This window comes from Malania oleifera, chromosome 10 (genome assembly GCF_029873635.1).
Source record: "Malania oleifera isolate guangnan ecotype guangnan chromosome 10, ASM2987363v1, whole genome shotgun sequence".
NCBI classification, from domain to species: domain Eukaryota; kingdom Viridiplantae; phylum Streptophyta; class Magnoliopsida; order Santalales; family Ximeniaceae; genus Malania; species Malania oleifera.
This window is the reverse complement of record NC_080426.1, coordinates 83,879,408-83,899,788: the sequence shown is the minus strand read 5'-3', so window position 1 is coordinate 83,899,788 and position 20,381 is coordinate 83,879,408. Positions and strand designations below refer to the sequence as shown.

General features: G+C 34.6%; 1 protein-coding gene across 2 annotated transcripts; it reads right to left on the bottom strand.

The window, feature by feature from the left end:
• Positions 1 to 5,317: 5,317 nt before the first annotated feature.
• LOC131166046 (protein NRT1/ PTR FAMILY 4.6-like) lies at positions 5,318 to 10,581 on the bottom strand. 2 transcript variants are annotated; one of them, XM_058124273.1, is made up of 6 exons: positions 10,498 to 10,578; positions 10,209 to 10,320; positions 9,689 to 9,906; positions 6,849 to 7,289; positions 6,350 to 6,604; positions 5,318 to 6,256 (listed from the first exon to the last, which is right to left on the bottom strand). In XM_058124273.1, exons 1-6 carry the CDS (start codon positions 10,504 to 10,506, stop codon positions 5,612 to 5,614), a joined length of 1,680 nt encoding a protein of 559 aa, XP_057980256.1. In that variant the 5' UTR covers positions 10,507 to 10,578; the 3' UTR covers positions 5,318 to 5,611. The 2 variants fall into 2 exon arrangements, with proteins under 2 accessions (XP_057980256.1, XP_057980255.1); XM_058124272.1 differs by having other exon boundaries at positions 5,318 to 6,604; positions 10,498 to 10,581.
• Between the last annotated feature and the right edge of the window lie 9,800 nt (positions 10,582 to 20,381).

Here is a 20,381-nt window from a genome sequence, read left to right as displayed (position 1 = left end):
TGATGTCAATTATTCTACATCCGAATTAAGGTACCTTTTTCTCCATACAAAACTCATTATTTTAAAAAGTGTTCAACATAAAAGTTGTAGGATTTTATTTTAGATTTCATTTGACACCAAGATCATCAAATTTGGAGTTACACCGAAAAGGTTAAGACTAAAATACTGAAGAATACTCGAAGTTGATAGCAATGTTGTGTTCTGCTAGTAGACTGCCTGAACCATGACAGGCGCATGGGTGGTCAAGCCAGACCACTGGATGTTTCTTGGAAGGTGACTGCCACCCTACTGCCCCTTTAAAAATAACATGGCAAGCGACTACCAGATCGTGGCAGGCGACTACCACGAATAGAATTTAAAAAAGACCTCAACGAAAACATTTTTTAAATGGTTTGCTTGGGGCTCAAACTTTGTGAAAACTTGGGGGATACTCCAAGTCACTTGGGAATCAAGTTGCATACCTTTTCAAGTCTATAAATAAGTCTCAAAGATCATTGAATCAACACACCAAGAATTTAAATTCAGCAAAAATTCAAAATATCTCTCAATTGCTCTCAAATTCTCAAGGCTCTCTCTTGCTCTCAACTTGCACAAAGCTTATTGAGTTCTTGCTGATTTTACTCACCAATCTTGTGCTACAAATTCTCAATCTTTCAATCATTGAAAGAATTAATCGGTGATATACTTCATTGAGCTTCAAGTTAAATTCCATATTGTTATTTATTTTGAAGTATATTAGTTTCTAAATTGTTGTACTAATCAGCTCTTTTTTTGAGCAAGTTCTTGTACACATCTATTTGATTTATTTCTTATAAATTGACGGTTCCAAGGATTGTTTGGATGGTTGGCTAAGCAAGAGGATATTGCTTAGAGAGGTAGGCTCTAACCTAGTTAAGTAGTGACCGGACGAGGGGATATCATTTGGAGAAGGCGGGCTCTAGCCTTAACCAAGGAGTGTTGTAAAGGTTTGTTCTGCCCATTAAAGGAACATGTTTAGTGAATCTTTTGGTGGTTTTCCAAAGGCGAGGACATAGGTAGGGTAAAAGCCAAACCTCGTAAAAATCCCCGTCTCACTCTCTCTTTCCCTTACTCTTTATTTTCAGCATATTTAAATTGTGTGGATGGTTTAAATGATAATCATGTATACTACGTAATATAGAAATCAAGTAAACTTGATGTCTAATTTTGATTTGGGTTGCGGAAACCGAAAGGGAGTACATTGGTTACACCATATATTACAGAAACTATACGGGAGTACGTTACTTGGTTAACAGCCCAAGGATAAATTAACTGAGAGTTTAGTTGAGTTCTGAATATTGAGAAGAGTGTAGATATTGTGTTGATTGGATGTTATATTGCACATCATATTGAAGAAGCAAAACCATCCATGCAGGGCTTTATATCAGCAAGTACAAATTTCATATATACAGGACTTATATTAACAAACAAACTATTTTAAGTGCTTACATTGCCAAAGTAGTTAATTTTGGTTTGGTTGTTTACTTTTAATTTGGGATTGATTGATTGGCTTAACTATTTGGTTGAATGATTGATTACTTGTTTGGCTAAACAATAGTATTTTTGATTGGATAAAAGAATCTAAGTTCTTTTGTGATTAAAGAGTTAAAAAAAACAAGTCAAGAATTGTTTAAAAGAAATAAAAGATGTTTAAGAATTCTCAAAAGGAATTAAAAGAAAGTTTTAAAATCCAATTCACCCCCCCTCTTTGGATTACACCTTGCTTTTCACCCTCCTTCAGGGTAAAGCCCCCTTTCCATGCGATACCCCACGCTTGGTCAATGATCCAACAACCTGGAATCGTCACGATCTACAAAAACAAGAAAGAATTTGTGTATAAAGAAATACGCTTAGATAGGGCAGATTAGTACAATTTCAAACTATTATCTTCAATCAAAAATATCAACAAGAAAATAAGATTGAAGCTTAAGATATGATATCACCAAGTTTCTTCTTTTATATGAGATTCAGTGGTTCATAATTTAGAGAAGAATCATCGGTTGCTTCAAAATTATCACAACAATTCGATTTAGCAAGGTTGAGCAGGAAAGAGCTTTGAGAGTATGTGAGAGTTTTAGCTTGAGAATAGATTTTCAATTGCTTGGTAATGTTTGATTTCACAAATTATGTATTTATAGGCTTAGAAAAGTAATTTCATGCTGCCCAAGGTTACTTGGAGTGTCCCCCAAGGTTTTAGATAATTTGGGGTGCAAGAAACTTAAATTTGAATTTAAAAATTTTAAAATTTCTAGCTGTTAATAGTGTTCAGACGTCTGAGGAGTGGAGCTCAGTCATCTGAGGTACTTTAAAACTAAAAAAAAACTTAACTAGGTACAGGGTCAAACATCTGAGGTTCACTATTTAGTTGTCTAGGCCTCTACTGCCTCTTTAGGATTTTGGCAAAAAAATCTTCAGAAGACTGAACTAATTCTTCAGTTGTCTGAGCAAATTCTTTAGACGTCTGAGGTTTTATCTTCAGTCATTTGGGTAGACAAAAACCAGTTTTTCATATTTGTTTTCAAAAACCTCTTTGCTCTTTTGCTTTTGGTGATTCATAAAACTTTTTCCCAGGGTTTTTAAAATAGAGTCTCTAAGTCCATAACCCCTAAAGAGCTTCAAAAATATTTTCATATGACATTTTGAAATGAAGTACTCACATCACATATCCTAAAGCCTTAGTACGTTAAGCTTTGAAGTCTTCCAAGGTATTTTTCTTTGAGTTCCTTTTGACTTGAGCTTAAGTCAGCTTTAGATAACTTCATGCTTTCATCATATTGGTGTTACTTGAGCTTTTGTTGGATCACTTTAAATCTGAATATGACTTGTTTAGACCTTTAGTGATCTTGAGATTTATACTTTCTTCTGAACCTTGTGTTTAAATATTCCTACAACATCACCACTTTACCAACATATGCTAATCCATCCTTCATTTGTTATCATCAAAACAAGATTTAAAATCCTTGTTAGGTCAATAGGGCATATAAGGTCCAAATTAAATGGGATTAGTCCTAACACGTCCGTGACATTGAGCTTGATGTGCCAGAGCTGATGGTGTCAAAAAATTCATCCCTGATTGAAAATTATGCACTTAGAGGCGAACTTAGTAAATTTAGTTCATTTTAAGCACACAAGTGTCCAATTCGGGCATACGAGGTCCAAACTGAGTGGGGTTAGTCACGACACATTCGTCACATTGACCTGGACGTGCCGGAGTTGATAGTGTTCCAAAACTCTTGCTCAATAGATTTTTGTCCACTTAGAAGCAAAGTTAGAATACAAACAAACTTAACAAACTTAGTGGATTTTAGCACTTATGTGTCCAAGTTGGGCACACGAGGTCCAAACTGAGTAAGGTGAATTCCGACTAATCAAATTAGTTATTTACAATTGTATCATTTTTTTTTAACTATATTCAAATATCCGATAATTTTTCTAGCAAATCATTTTTTAATTATAGTATACATACATGTTCAAAAATTGTATACTAATTTTTTGTATAATTATTACTTTGTAAGATTTGCGACTATCATAGCACTACGACGATGCCAGGCACGTCTGATGCATGCAACTTTTGACTTTTCTTGTATTCTTTATTATCTGAATAGAATTAATTTTTGTATTTAATTTGAATTTGTATTTGTATGTATTTGAATTTTGATCAATTTGTATTTTAATTATAAATAATTTATGAATGTTTTTTGTAATTTTGGTTCAATTTTATGTATGCTAAAAAGTAATTACAAGTTTTTATAGGCAGTAATGAATGAAATAAAAAAAATTAATTATTTAAAATTATTAGTGATAGTTTGAAACCATCACTAATAACACCACGACAAAGTATTAGTGACGGTTGAAAACTGTCACTAATAGTCCATTATTAGTGATGATTTGGGAACCATCACTAAAGCCAAGTATTAGTGAAGGTTTGAAAATCGTCACTAGCAATTGGTCTCGTGAGCATTAGTGACAGTTAAATAACCGTCACTAACAATGGACTAGTAGTGACAATTTGAAAACCTAAATTAATACTTAGGATTTAGTGACGATTTTGAGTCGAGAAAATGTATAATTTATAGTTACGGTCTTAGACTTTTAGTGATAGTTTTATTCCGTCACTAATACTCATTATTGGTATCGGTTTCCAGAATTCGTCACTAATAAGTATTAGTCACCGTAGATCTAGTGACTAATTTGTAACCATCACTAATAACCTTATTTTTTGTAGTGTAAATAGTCCATGAAATATAGAAGCCCCTAAATTTTGATCCTAAATGTCTTACCTCTAGAATTCATAAATGCACATTTGACCTCTACAAAGAAAATTCAAAAATAGACAAGGAAAAAAAATAAAAATATTAATTAATATCTCTTGTGCCTATACTAAGCATAGGCTTAATAGGAGTGCATAAAAAACTAAATGGATTGTCTATCCTCCCTTAAGTTGTATTACTAGCCATTCTAAAGGAGTAGATTATTCATAAATTTCTAATCTTCATTTATTTGGTGTTTCATCCATTTTAGGTTCTATCAATTTTGTAACAACTAACATGCATTGACGTGGAATGACTATGAGTAGATCACCCCTACTGTTAAAACCCTTTAATGAAGTCATGCAAAGAACAATGTAAAGAGAGGGAGGAAATGTAAAGAAATTAAACATGCATATGAGATGGATGAAGAGGATAAGGAGAAATATCTAAAGCCACGGGGGAGAAAATATTCCGTAGAGATCAAAGAGAGAGATGTTTTCCACAGCCATGGGGAAGAGGTAGAGAGTCCCTCGCGAGGGCTTTATGTTTGAAGGGAGAGGAAAAGACTCCTAAAGCTTGAAATGTAGCTATGTGCATAGGAATTGATTCTCGTTTGCTTGCCGAGGGGAAGTTATTCACAATAGTCTAATTTGGGCTTCTTTAATTTGAGATGATAGAAGTAGTTGTCTCTTACAAAAATTCAATTTCCAAACACAATGAATAGAGCAAATTTTATTTCCAACCACAATATCTTTTCCTAATTAATTATGTAGCTATTGTCCAAATGTTTGTTTCCTTAACCAAGCAAGGGAAAATTGAACAAAAAGTGAGTTGGGCCAATAAAGGTACCCAAAACCATGAAATTTGAGGCTCTAATGGAACTATTGTTAGAATTTTTCATTTTTATTTTCACAAAAATGCCTCAAGTACTTATGTGTTGAATTTGGTTATGTACCATTACAAAATTATTTTAACTTTTGTATTAGGTTGTATATCTCTAAAATACCATTTTCTTTATTTAAAGATTAAATAATAAATTAAAAGTTGTATAACAAATAAATTACTTTTTATTGTTTATTAAGAAGTATCGATGACACTTAGGCTGCACAATAGAAAGTAGGCTATCTCCCCCTTAACCATTTGCACCCCTCTTGTGATTCGAAGGTAAAACCTCTTATATAAAAGTCTCAGGCCTCAGGTCCCACCGGAATGTCCCTTGAAAGCAGCTCGGGCATAATATAACGCCACGCTTGAGATAATTTTTGTTGAAATTTGCACTTTTTTCAACTACATGGGGCCTCTAACCTACACTACTAAAGGTAAACTGAAATATGGGTTTTCTTCTAATTATCAGGCCTCATAGGTCTGTACTTGTATCGGCTAGCCCATAGGAGATAATGCAAGAAGTTCAATCCGCTTAATACACACATCAACCAGTAAAATCTCTCCAGATGACAATGATTCAAGTTGCTTCCAAACAGCCAAGGTTGGTGCTGAGAATTGCCCGTCACGCGGTTAACTGTTGACACAAGCACGGAGCTGAGGTAGTACCCCATGGCCAGAGAAGCCCAGGCGAGAGCAGTGGCCAAGGACCTCATGCTCAATGGGGCCTCTGTGAAAAAGAACTCCATCATTCCAGCCAGGGTGAAAAGATCAGCCGACCCGAGAAACAAGTACTGAAATGCAATCCACAAGAATGTGAGGGGTAATGGCTGTGCAGAATTTAATAGCCCATATTGTGCAGCAACCCCTTTTCTCTTGATCTCCACTAAGGCTGCAACTGCCATGGCTATAATGGACAGAACCAGGCCTGTCCCAATCCTCTGCAAATGAGTGATCCCCATTTCGGTCTTGTTCACTTTTCTGGCGAATGGGATAATGATATGGTTATAGAATGGTGCAAGGATAATGATGAAGACGACGGGGAAAATTGGAAGAGAAGCCGGAGGTATCCTCAAAGAGCCAAGCTGAGTGTTCATGGTGGCTGCCTGTTGGACAGAAAACGTGGAGAGCTGAGCCAGGCAACAATTGAGCATTATGGTGGAAGCGAAGATGGGTAAGATCTTCAGCACTATCTTCACCTCTTCTACTTGCGTTATTGTACATTCCAACGCCGGGTGGAGTGGCTTGTTTGTGACTGCCCTGTGAAGGAAATTGAGGCATTTGCTTCTGCTTGTATTTGGCACATTTCCCTTTTGATCTTGGGCAATACCACTTCCTCCTTCATTATTACTACTATCTGTCGTTATACTAGGTGGGCTTGTCGCTAAGCTTATGATGGTGCTGTTCCTATGACTCCTAGAAGTAAAACTGTTGCAAGCTGTTGCGATCAAAACCTAGAAGGCAAAAGAAAAATAAAATAAAAACAAAGATAGAAAGGAAAAAAATCGGGCGCCAGCTATATGAAGCGAGCAACTTTCTAGCTACCAAATTAATTATCTAAATTGGAAAATGTTTGATATGATGTACACATGATGGTAGGTCTTGTGTTAATTAGTACTGTGGAACCCATCCATTTGTCTATCCGAAGATATTTAATTAGCAGTACTGCATATGTACATACTACGTAGAATTAATTACCTTGAAAATGGTGGTTATAGGGCTTCCAGAGGGAATTTTGATCCTGTAAGTAGTAGAGCCCAGCAAGAAGATAGGGATGGAGATGAGTATTGCGAGAGCAGAGATGCCAAAGCCCCATTGCCAGCCTTTGTTGTCTTCAATCCACACCACGAAAGTCACAGCAATAAGAGCACCGCAGGAGAGGCAGAAGACGTAGTAGTTGAAGAATGCTGATCTCTGCTTTCTTCCTTGTGGGGTAGTCTCATCAAACTGCTCTGCGCCGTGCGGGGGGAGGGAACCTTTAATCCCTCCAACGCCCAATGCTACCAGATAAAGGCCCATAAACAATATCGCTGCTTTCCCACCATTAGCTTCCTGGCATGCACCGTTTGCATCGGTTAATACACACCATGCTGGCTTTAGCGAAGGTGCACGAGCTTGAACCGTCAGTATGGAAAGACCCTGCTTGTTGCAACGTTGGAAGTCATATATAATTACTTAATACAAGTGCATGCAAAGATCTTTAGAATGCAAGCAAGCAGAAAAATCAATAAATATTAGTTGCATTCTCTAATTATAAGTTGACCTAGGCTCTATGTCAAACATACTTGATAGGGAATTTGATCTGTTGGAAATTAAGTCGCTTTAATGGATGCTTTTCAAAAGTTTAAACATTACCTCCCATGCATAGATTTCCCCTCTCGTTTATATTTTCCTTATATACATACGTTGTTCCTCTTTCTAGCTAGTGATTTAATTTTTTTTTTTACTAGCACTACTCAGCTCTTGTGAAACAAACACTAATACATTGGGACCGTGGATTTGTTTTTAGACATTAAAACGAACTGTGTTATACTTTTTATACCTAAATTTAAACTTTGAATTTCAAGCTCTCCAACATAACAGTTCTTCATTGATTAATATTTATTTTGAGCTGTCCTAATCTAAAAACAAGGGACATTTTTAGTGTCCATTCTTACAAATAAAGTTAAAGAATTCAAGATATGAAATAAAGCTAGACATGTCAAGTGAGGATTGGTACAACATCCTGAATTATTACCTACTTAGGGATCCCAATTTTGTACCTTCACCAACTCCATTCGAGTTCATTAAATGTGTTTATTGAGAAATCATGTTTTAAAGTTATGTGTGGGTGCTCACTAATTTATTATAATAATAATAATAATTATAATAAGTAAAAAGAAAAGAACAAATTTAGATAATTCGATAATTTGCTTATGTCCAAATGAAAAATTATCTTAAGATTTCAATTCAGACTACAATATATATTAGCCTCATATGTAAAATCTCAAGATACATTTATATGCTTGGTTATATAATTACATTATATTCTGACTCAAACATGTTATATTATATAACTTGAGAAAGCTCGACATATCCCACTTTAGGCTTAGTTTAAGTAGATAAGAAGATTTTGTACAAGATCTCCAAGTTATTTCACTCATAACTCTTATGCAGATAATTAATATAGAAAATGGGGCACCGTCATATACATGTGAGCATGCAGACTGCCTCTAACCATGAGAATGACACAGACATCTATCTATTCTATACACAAGTCCACAAGTACTTCACAAAAGGTTGATAGCACCAGCTGCACGTGGTAGGTCAAAGTGCACATGCATGAACTTTAATTAAGTGCACAACACCATGTAGCCACTATCCAAATTAAGTGCATCTGAATTCTTGTCCAACATTTAATTTCTTCACCGTCACAAATGCATGGGCCATTTTCTTCATAGAATATCTATATATTATGTTATGAATATTGTGGCCCACGATTGTTGATGTGGGCATTGTCACGCACGGTGCACCGCCCACACCCTTCGGCAAGAAGGCACTGTAGACCTAACTCTCTACTGGCGAGTCCTAACTGTGATTAGGGACCTCACGACAGTGCGTGTTGTCCATTTTGTGGCATTGATCATATAGAAATTGTGAGTTAAGATACTCAAAATTTTTGAAATCCAAGTTTGAGGTTGGTTGTTGGTGTTGGTTTTTTTTTTTTTGGAAAGATTTTTTTTTACTCTCCCTTTTATTTTATCTTGTAACTACGGTTTTCCTTCTCCAAAAGTAAGGGTATATATTAATAAATAAATGGAGGTGCCGCCCTCTTTTAGTAAAAAAAAAAAGAAAAAGAAAAAGTTTGAGGATCCATTTGATTGGTAAGAAATAAAACAATTTCTTAAATGTGTCAAATATTTTTTTATTATTTATTCATATATTATAAAATAGTTACAAAGAAGACAACAACTTTTTAAAAAATTTTCAAAAATTGTATAAAATAACATTTAAAATTATGAAATTTGGGGTTTGATGAACTAGAATTTGTGTGAGAGAACCTCAAAATGTAGTTTACAGATATATTATTCAAACAAGTAAATAGTACCAAACTTTTTTATTATTATTTATTTTTTTCATACAAGTGTTTATAAATTTTTTTAAAAAAATTAGCTAACTAAATTTCTTGTAATTTTGTAGAAAAATAAAATAAAAAAAATTAGAATTACTATTTTCCACAATTAAAGAGGACCTTAAATTTTTTATTTTTTTTATGCATATAATATTTGTACTTTCCCTTAATATACAGCATTTCTTTTTTCCCTCTTTCTCCTTCCAACTAACGACCACACTGGTGCTGGCCACATTGTCATGTTCATAAAAATCTTCTAGCTAGGATTTCATGTTGTCCTTGTAGGAATGAAATCAGTGTGCGCATGGAAGTAGCATATCCAAGCGTAGATCATGCATGAATATCTATATATATTAAATAAAAATGCTTAAACATTGATCTTTGTGAAAAAAAAAAAAAAAAAGGATTTAGTATATTATGTACGTACCGCGAGCTCGACTGCTGCGCTGATCAAGTAGATGAGATAAGTAGAGAAGAAGGCGTCGGATAGGAAGCCACCAAGAAGAGCAAGGAGGAAGGCGGTGCCCATGAAATTTGTGACAATGTTGGCGGAGGTGGATGGAGAAAAATGCATGAATTTTGACAGATAAAGCACCAGGTTGCTCGCGTTTGCCAGGTATGCTAGGTTCTCCATCACCTCCACGCCTATAAGCGTACGTAATTCCAAGAAACAGGAGCAACAAATTAACGCGTGCACAAAATATGCGTTCTGCACATCCTCTCTGTCGCAGCTTTTAATTATATAAAGATTAAACGTAATGGTGATATTACTGCACAGCATGCAGGGAATACTCCTTCGTCGAATTACGCATAAAATTTCACAGAACTTAAGTATATACTTTTTAAAACGCACTATGTATGATTAAAAGGATCAGGAATAGTTTAATTAAGAGGTGTGGCTTTGGTGATCAATATAGGTGCACATATATATATAAACACATACTGACCAAGGACAAAGGATGCAGCAAGCATGCCGCCATGAAGACCTTTGACGGCAGCTCTATTCCTCCAGTTCACGTACCCCTCCCAGTAATTCTTTATCTGCTGTTCTTCATCACCCTTCAACAAACAAATTAAACCCCACACAAATTTTAATGGAGCAAATCCAGCCGTCAATTAATCCATAACGTAATGATTAAAATGAAGGTAGAAATGCTAAGGAAGAAATTATAACTAATATATGTATGAACACAAACAGAGACAGGAGAGCTGGCTGCAGGAATCCGGAGTCCGTACCATATGCATATGCTTTATAAACGTAACTTATTATACTAAATTTTTTTTAAAAAAAAAATGTAGAGGATACGAAAAGTAGGAGTGAAGAGGGCATGGTGGATGGAGTCATATTTAAAGACTGACAATGCCAGGTTCCGACGGCAAAGGAAGGCTCTAGAGCACTCCCTCAAAAATGACTTCTCATTGTTGCAGTCAAGAATTGTGTGGTGGGTATGAAATGCAAAATGGCGATGAAATAAATCCCCAAATTGAACAGTGACCCTTTTGACATGACATGACACCATATCCGGCTCAAATCTAGCTCTTTCTCGATCAACACTCCACGCCTACCAGCACTCCCTCTTTCAGTGGAAAAGCCTCTCTCTCTCTCTCTCTCTCTCTCTCTCTCTCCTTTATCTGCTAATATATATATATATATATATATATATATATTCAAAAATATTAAATAAAAAAATTTAAAAACACAAATAGGAACGTAATTGAAGAAATTTACAAAACGTCAAGTGTCAATTCTTGTAAGTCTAAATAAAAAAATAAAATAAAATTTGAGAACCAAAATTTAAAAAGTCAATTCTTCAGCATCCCACTCTCCCGTCACACTTTAAAGTGGGAATCATAAATTTATTTTAATTTAAATAATAATAAAATATATATTATTTTTTAAATTTTAATATTTAAATAAAAATTTATAAATAAAAAATATATTTTTAAGTACCATTTAATATAGTTTTTTTTACTTTTTATTTATTTTTCAAATGAATTAAAAGTTAAGTTAATTTTTTAATTTCAAAATATTATATAAAAATGAATACAATAATAAAAATGTTTGAAATTATTTACTTTTAGGAATATTAAGACAAAAAATGACATCTTACTTCCTAATTATATAAAAAATTATTTAACATATAATTAAGAATTAAATAAAATTGAATTAGTCTATGTAATTATATATATATATATATATATATATATTTGTTATAATTTTTTTTCTTTCATTCCATTATTTCATTATACTCTCATTCTTTTTTATTTTAATATACCAAACATTAGTAAATTTATATAGGAAAATTGTAAAATTTTATATTTCTTGCCCATATTTGAGAGTATAAAATATGGATTTTAAAATTATTTTTGTTGTAGGTTTGTACAAATATATAATATTTTTTATAAAATACAAAAAAATAAAAAATAATGTAATATTTTTATAATTATTCAATAAACAAAAGTGTAGTAAAAATTGTTGGAACCTGCGGAGTATTGTGGGGGATCATGGGGCGTAAATATGGTACTGCTAATTGATAAAAGTACTGGGAGAGGTCTCCTACGACCTTAATAGTTTGAGTGGAAGTTGAATTTTATGGTAAGGAAATTGCTTACGGAGAGGAGGGAAAATCAAAAGGGCTAGGGTTTCAGGAAGCAGAGAGACTCGTAGAAAGGGAGACAAGGAGAAAAGAAAGACAGAGCGCGCCAATTTTATGAATGAAATGTGTAGAAGTAAAAGGAAGGGCCGCCAGTTTTGTGCCTTGATTTTTGTGCAAGTTTTTTGTTTTGCTTATTGTTTTTAAATGCAAACCGACTTTTTAAGTAAGAAATATTAAATTTTAAAATTTTCCTATATAAAAAATATATAAAATAATATTTTTTTTTTCATTTTGAAATGTCCTATTTTACGTTCACTGGAATATAATTTTATTATAAATTTATTGATGTTTGGTATATTAAAAAAAAAAGGAGTATAATGAAATAATGAAATGGAAGAAAAGTGTAATGAAATAAAAAGTGAAAAATATTTTTCAACTCAATGAGTCAATGACTTGTTTGCCATCACAGTTGATCATAGCCCCACTACGAAAAATCAAGTCGCGACCGATCTGTATCGAACTCAAATAGGAAACTATGTTGCATTAGATTCTCTATGAGTAAAATAGATGTACGAGAGGCAATCGAAAGATACTGTGTGAGTTTTGCCATGAAGAATGTCACAATCGCAATCAGTATCCAAGCAGGATTAGAGGTCATGACGGAGCTAACCCATCACATTAATTGAACTTACTGTGTAAATTAAAATTAATTTTTGAATCAAATAATAGAATGGAAGAAAAGTATAATGAAATAAAAAAATATAAACAAAAAAAAAATATATATATATGTATATATAATTACATTGACTAATTTAAATTTATTTCATTATTAATTATATGTTAAATAATTTTTTATGTAATTAGGCAGTAAGATGTCCTTTTTTGTCTTAATATTCCCAAAAGTAAATTATTTCAAAAATTTTTGTTATTGTATTCATTTTTATATAATATTTTGAAATTAAAAAAATTAGCTTACTTTTTTTTAATTCATTTGAAAAATAAATAAAAAGTAAAAAATAAAATAAATATAAAAAGTAAAAAAAATTTTTTGTATGAAATGACACTTAAAATATATTTTTTATTTATACATATTTATTTAAATATTAAAATTTTAAAAATAATATATATTTTATTATTATTTAAATTAAAAAAAAATCTATGATTCCCACTTGAAAGTGGGATTTGATTTTTGTTGGGGGAGGGGGGGGGTGGTGGGGGGGATATGATTTGGGGGTTGGGGTGAGGCAGCGACAGAACTGGGGTGAGGCTTATTGCAGTCAAGAACTGATATTTGAAAAGTCAGTTATCAATTTATTTATTTATTTTTTGGCCGACAAGAGTTGACGATTGATTTTTTTATTATTATTATTTTCAAGTCGAAATTGATTTTTGAAAAGTGGGTTGGGTACATTTGTGTAATTTATCTCAATTTCTTTCATATTTATGTTTTTTGATTTTTTTAAATTTTTTGGTAAAAAACTATATATATATATATATATATATATATATATATTGATGGGCAAGTGAAGTGCATTTAGATGAGATGGGAACAATAAGATGGGGACAATAAAACAAGGGATTACCTAATCCCTCAACAATGTATATAATAGAATAGATAATCCTGAACAAGAAAAGAATTTGCATACTTAAAATTTTTTAGGCTTTGACTGCAACTGCATGCATTGCCAGGCTAACAAGAGATCATGACCATTAAATTCTTCTGTTATATATCAAGGCCATTGGATCATCTTTCAATATTTATGTTCCATCCATATGATTTTGTCGTCTCCCCACGTCCTTTCAGTGCCCATTATTCAGTATCCATATACTTTCCTTTTATCTATCCTTTAATTGATGAAAAATTAATATATAATTATTTAATATAATTTTTAATTTATTATAAATACACAACACTCAAAGTGTGGTAGTTTTCAAGCCTTCAATCAGAGTCTAAACAGTGTACCCTATTTTTTTATTAGGCACCGTTGCGGCAACCCCACCCGTCTCCCCCTTACAACCACTCCTAGCGCGGCATTCCTTCCCCTCCAGCGACGCTACCCTCTGTCCCACTGTGTGATCAAAATCAAAGTCTGGGCCACTGCCCTAGTGGTTGCCCGAATCTCTGTTTCTAGTACCAATCCCAGCGGCCCGAATCCCAGTTTCTCATTATCTCAATCGTACACCCCACATGGAGCCCTATTCGCGAACATGAGCCACCGCCCTTCCCCCTTCCGTAAGCCACTTCCCTACCATTGCGACGTCATCCATCCCAGTAGCCTGAACCTCCATTTCTTATTATCTCAGTTGTACGCCCCATGCGGAGCCCCATTCATGAATGTGAGTCCCTCATGTTCCAAGTCTTTTTATCTGAGAAAAATCAAGCAGAACCCCTTTTTTTTTAAGGTCTGATTCAGACCTCTCCGCCGTATTCTCACACATTCGTGATGGCGGAGTAACATCGCCGTTTCTGTTTGTTTCCATCTCCGGTAGTGACGAACCTGAATCGTCGCACATCCATTCTCTGAACCCTTCATCTGCTCTCTCTCTCTCTCTCTCTCTCTCTCTCTCTCTCTCTCATAAATTCCAAGTTTAAGAGCATTTAAACCAACCACTAGTTGCTTTCCTTCTCAGCTAGATGGATGCTGCAAATTACCCCACCCATGGCTGCCGAAACCTCCTCCACTCTTCTTCCTTTCAATACCCACATCCAAATGGTTACAATCAAACTCTTCTCATCCAACTATCTCCGGTGGGAAAGCCAATTGCTTCCTCTGTTAGAGAGCCAAGAACTTATTGGCTATGTTGAGACCCCACCCTATTTTGACCTTGTGGATTCTTAGACACCAAACATCAAACATGTGACATGGAAAAATGCGGACAAATATCTCCAGCCTACTCTTGTCCTCTCTCATTGAGGAGGCAATGGCTGAAGTTGTGGGTCTCTCCATTTCACGTGAGGTATCGGTTACCTTGGAAAACACCTTCAGCCATCGCACCAAGGCCTGTGAAATTCGTCTCAAAGATGATTTGCAATTGATGAAACGCGGCACCAGGTTTGTTTCGGAGTATGCTCGAGCCTTCAAGGCCCTCTGTGCTCAATTTCATGTAATCGAACGACCTTTTGTTGACACAGCAGGGTACACTAGTTCCTTTGATGTCTTGGCTCGAACTTCTCGAGTTTTTCCATGGCACAAATGGCTCTTACTGTGTTACCCTATTTTGCCAACTTGGTGCCCAAAGCCAAGAGCTTTGAGCTCTTTCAGAATTCATGGAACCTACTGCCCCGCCCATTGTGGCATTCATTGCTACCTATTGCCACCTTGCGAAGCCGAGCCCAAGGTCCAATTTCTCCCACACTTAGCAACGCCGAACTGGTGACTATAGACGAGGACAGGGGCACTTCTCCTTTGGATGACATTGCTCACATTGCCAAATATGCTGCATGGAGGATCACTCACTACATAAAAAAAAAAAAAGGTTAGTAGTTATGGTTTCAAACCGTCACTAATAACTTAAAACCGTCACTAATACTTATTAGTGACAGTTTAGTCATTATTATTAACGGTTTCAAATTAGTCACTAAAACAGCAATGACAACTACTTATTAGTGACAAATTTTAAAATCATCACTAATAATGGAGTATTAGTGACGATTTTATTCCGTCACTAAAAGTCTAAGATCGTCATTATAAATTCTACATTTTCTCGGCTGAAAATCGTTACAAAAGACCAATTATCAGTGATGGTTTGAAACAGTCACTAATGCTTACTGGTGGTACAATTAGTGACGGTTTGAAAATTATCACTAATACTTTGTAGGGGGTATTATTAGTGACAATTTCAAAAACTGTCACTACTTTGTTGTGGTACTATTAGTGACGGTTTGAAAACTGTCATTAATACTTTAAAATAAATATATTTTTTTTGAATATATGCACTAATTCCTGTAAAAACCTTTAATTACATTTTAGCATACATAATATTGAACCAGAATTACTGAAAAATTCATAAATTATTCAAAATTAAAATACAAATAATTCAAAATTCATAAATTCTTCAAAATTCAAATAAAAGTACAAATTCAAATTCAAATGCAAAACTTTATTCTGTTCAGATAACAAAAATTATAGAAAAAGTAAAAAATTGCACCCGACTATATTGCTTGGCATCGTCTTAATGTTGTGATAGCCGGAAACCCTACAAAGTAATAATTATACAAAAAATTAGTATACGATTTATGAACATATATGTACGTACTATAAGTAAAAATGACTTGATAGCAAAATGATCCAACATAGTTAAAAAAAAAAATTATGCAATTTTAAATAGCTAAGTTTGGTCATTTGAAATTGAACCCACTTGGTTTGGATCTTGTATGCCCGACTTGGACACCTTAGTGCTAAAATCCACTTAGTTTGTTATATTTTTTTGTGTTATAACTATACTTTTAAGTGGGAAGAAAGCTCCTTTGTTAGCTCTGGCACCTCCAGCTTAATGTGACAGACATGTTGGGACTGACCCCATTCAATTTGGACCTCGTATGCTCGAAATAGACATCACAGTGCTTAAATCAACTAAGTTTACTAAGTTCGCCTCTACGCGCATACTTTTTAATTAGAGGAGTTTTTGGGAACTATCAGTTCTGGCACGTCAAGCTCAATGTCACGAAGATGTTGAAATGACCCCACTTGGTTTGGATCTCGTATGCCTGACTTGGATCCCTGAGTGTTAAAATCCACTAAGTTTTCTAATTTTGTTTGTATTCTAACTTTACTTTTAAGTGCGCAAAAAGCTCTCGGGAAGGGTTTTTTGGGCACTGTCATCTCCGACATGTTCAACTCAATATGATGGATGTTTCGGGATTGACCCCACACAGTCTGGACCTCGAATACCGAAATTGGACACCTGAGTGCTTAAATTCAACTAACTTTACTAAGTTCGACTCTAAGCATATAATGTTCAATTAGGGAGGAGTTTTTCAGCACTGTTAGCTCCAGCACATCCAGCTCAATGTGATAGATGTGTCAGGACTGATCCAACTCGGTTTGGACCATGTAGGATCGACTCAAACATCTAAGTGCTAAAATCCACTAATTTTGTTAAGTTTGTTTGTATTCTAACTTTGCCTTTAAGTGAGAAAAAAACTCACAGGGAGAAGTTTTAAGGCACCGTTAACTCTGGCACGTCCAGCTCAATGTGACAGACCTGTGGGGATTGACTCCACTTAGTTTGGACCTCGTATGCTTGAATTGGACACCTAAATGCTTAAAATCAACAAACTTTACTAAGTTTGCCTCTAAACACATAATTTTCAGTTGGGGAGGAGTTTTTGTGTACCGTCAGCTTCGGCATGTCCAGTTCAACGTGACAAATGTGTTGGGACTAACGCCACTTGGTTTAGACTTCATATGCATGACTTGGACACATGAGTGTTAAAATCCACTAAGTTTGGGAAGTTTGTTCATATTCTAACTTTGCTTCTAAGTGGGCAAAAAGCACTTGAGAAAGATTTTTTGGGTACCGTTAGTTCCGACATGTCCAACTCAATGTGAAGGATGTTTCAGGACCTACCCAACTTAGTTTGGACCCCGTATGTCCAAATTGGACACCTAAGTGCTTAGAATGAACTAAGTTTACTAAATTCACCTCTACGCGCATAATTTTCAATCGGGAAGGAGTTTTTGGACACTGGTATGTTGACCTTATAGGTCATATCTTGTTTTGATAATTACAAATATCTGTGTATCTTATATTTGGCCTAAGTTTGTGTGTAGGATCTCTTCACGCATGAAATGGAAAAGGATCATATCACTTGGTGGGGTATGGAGAGGCTCAAGGAAAAAAGAAGACAAATTGTTTACATTTGTATTTTATATTTTTAATCATTCGGGTTTGTAATAATAATCAAAGGTCTGTAATAATTAATGCATGACATGCATGGTAGGAACTATAAGCTCAAAGACCTTAGATCGACCCTAGGTCCCTATACACATCACTTGCACAAATCCCCTTTATCTTATAAATCATAACTATGCAAATAGGGGTAAACTAAACTCAAAATTAGGACCTAAATAAATAATTGAAGGTCACTTGATCGACCAAAAATAGCTACTAGCCCTAGTGGTTGAGGGCTTTCATTCCAGCTTTGTTTTGATGATAACAACCTATTAGTTGTTCTTTAAGGTTATTAACACTTTTCCTCTAGTCCGGTTCAGATACACAGGATAGTTCCAAAGCAAGTATAAGGGTTAAACATGTATCAAACCAGCAAAGAGCAAATGACTATCAACAAAGTCCAACATATGACATATTCAGAACTTAACCACTCAACCAAAGCATTTATGGATCCTACATTGCAAGCACAAGCTTTGGGTTGTGTGTGTGTGTGTGTGTGTGTGTGTGTGTGTGTAAGGAAGGTTGATATTGTAATTCCTTTGTGTATGGTGTTGTTCAAAAGTAATCAGCAAGAGATGGGCAAACTGCATATGCATTTAGTTCATGATAGGCTAGAACATTGACACTGGGCTCACACATGCATATCAAGTCAATTAAACTGCATAAGATGTCTAAATAACTTTCAAACATGTTTTATTAACCCAAGACATGTTAAAATAGGTTAAACATTATTTCTGAACAAGATGAAACCTTTAATTTAGCATAAACCAAGGTCTGAACATTTTTGAACCAATATAAGTAAAGGGTTTGTCGATGAATATAGGGGATTCTTCAAGGAACGTAATAAGGTACCTCCTCGACGTACACAGGGTACTCGCCGATGAAAACATACTGAGACCACCTAAAAGTTTAGAGCAAGTTTATCGACGAATACAGGGGATTTGGTGATGAAGACAATGTAGTGGTTCATTGACGTACACAGGGTACTCATTGACGAAAAGATACCGAGACCACCTAAAAGTTTAAACTAGGTTCATCGACAAAGACAATGTAGTGGTTCGCCGACATACACAGTGTAACAACCTACTTAATTTGCTATATAATTAATTACATAAACATCCTGATACCACTAAATAGCCATAGAATCAACCCGAACCCATGGGTAGCGGGGATACATATGTCATACACAGCGGAAACCTAACCAGCAGTAAAAATAAAATTACATTCTTCAAACCATAAAGTGCATAATACCAGAGTAATCTACAGTCCACCATAATACTATATGTATACATATATACAATCCCCAAAAACATCAAAAGATACGTATAGGATTTGATATAAAAACCCTCTAACCCTAGTACAAAAGACTCACCCTCCTAGCGGGGTGATAAATACTGCCTCAACGGCAATCCTGATCCGCTGTTCTATCTAGGTTTCCTGAAATGATTTAAGTTGGGGTGAGACACCTTTCAGTAAAGGAAATAAAATAAATACAGTTGTGTGACAATATGAATATTTAATGCTATAATAGATATACAGTACATGTCACATACTTGAAAACGTTGTTAATAACATAACTGAGTAAACATATAAGTTCATAATTCTACTAAATCATACAGTTCATAAATCTTCTGATATAACTAGTAATTCTGAAATTTACCAATGATGAATAACTAGATGATGTCATGTATTACCTCCCATGACGGTTTATGCAGCCCAAAGGCAGGACCTGACAATGGCTGGCTGACCACTACCGAGTCAAAAAATGTCTGTAAGTACGATGGACCCACACCCTAGTCTGGACTGTCAGGTGGACGTCTACAACTCTACACTAAAAGCCACATCGACTATCCATCTCCCACCCCCTCTACTAGCAGGTGCAGTTAGCATAAGTCTGAACTAAATTGAACTTTCATATATAGCTACGGTACCATACTCCTGTAACTGATCTGAACTATCATCCGGGTTTTGCTAACATATAAGACATGATAATGTACTATTTAACGTAAATAGATTGATAACATATTCTGATTTTTGTAATAACATAAATAAATGCGGCCTTGCGCAGATTACATTTATAATTATGGCCTTGTGCCGACTCATTCATAATTACGGCCTTGTTCCGAAAACATACATAATCCACGGCCTTGAGCCGGCTATCAATCACGGCCTTGCGCCAAACATATCATACATACTGATATGAATGAAAGTACTATTTATCATGTATTCTGAAATCATAACGTATTGTATTATATCGAAATAACTGCAAGTATGCTTTTCCTGTAAACTTAATTAACATAATACAATTTGAGTAAAATAATATTCATACCACACAATGCTGAATAAAACCATAACTTCCATTCTAAAATCATATTTCCTGTATAACAGTAGTATTTTCCCAAAGATGCATTTTCTACCAACATACTCATACATATAATACATGCTTTTTGAAAATTAATTTGCTAATAAGTAATAATAATTTTCATGAAAAATAACTACTTTAATTTATTCCCTTACTTGACTCTTGAAAAGCCCCTAAAATAAACCAGTTTTGCACCCACAGGGTTCCTCATTCAATACCATGAAATCAACATTTCTCAGAACAAAACTTCAGTATTTTCTTGACTA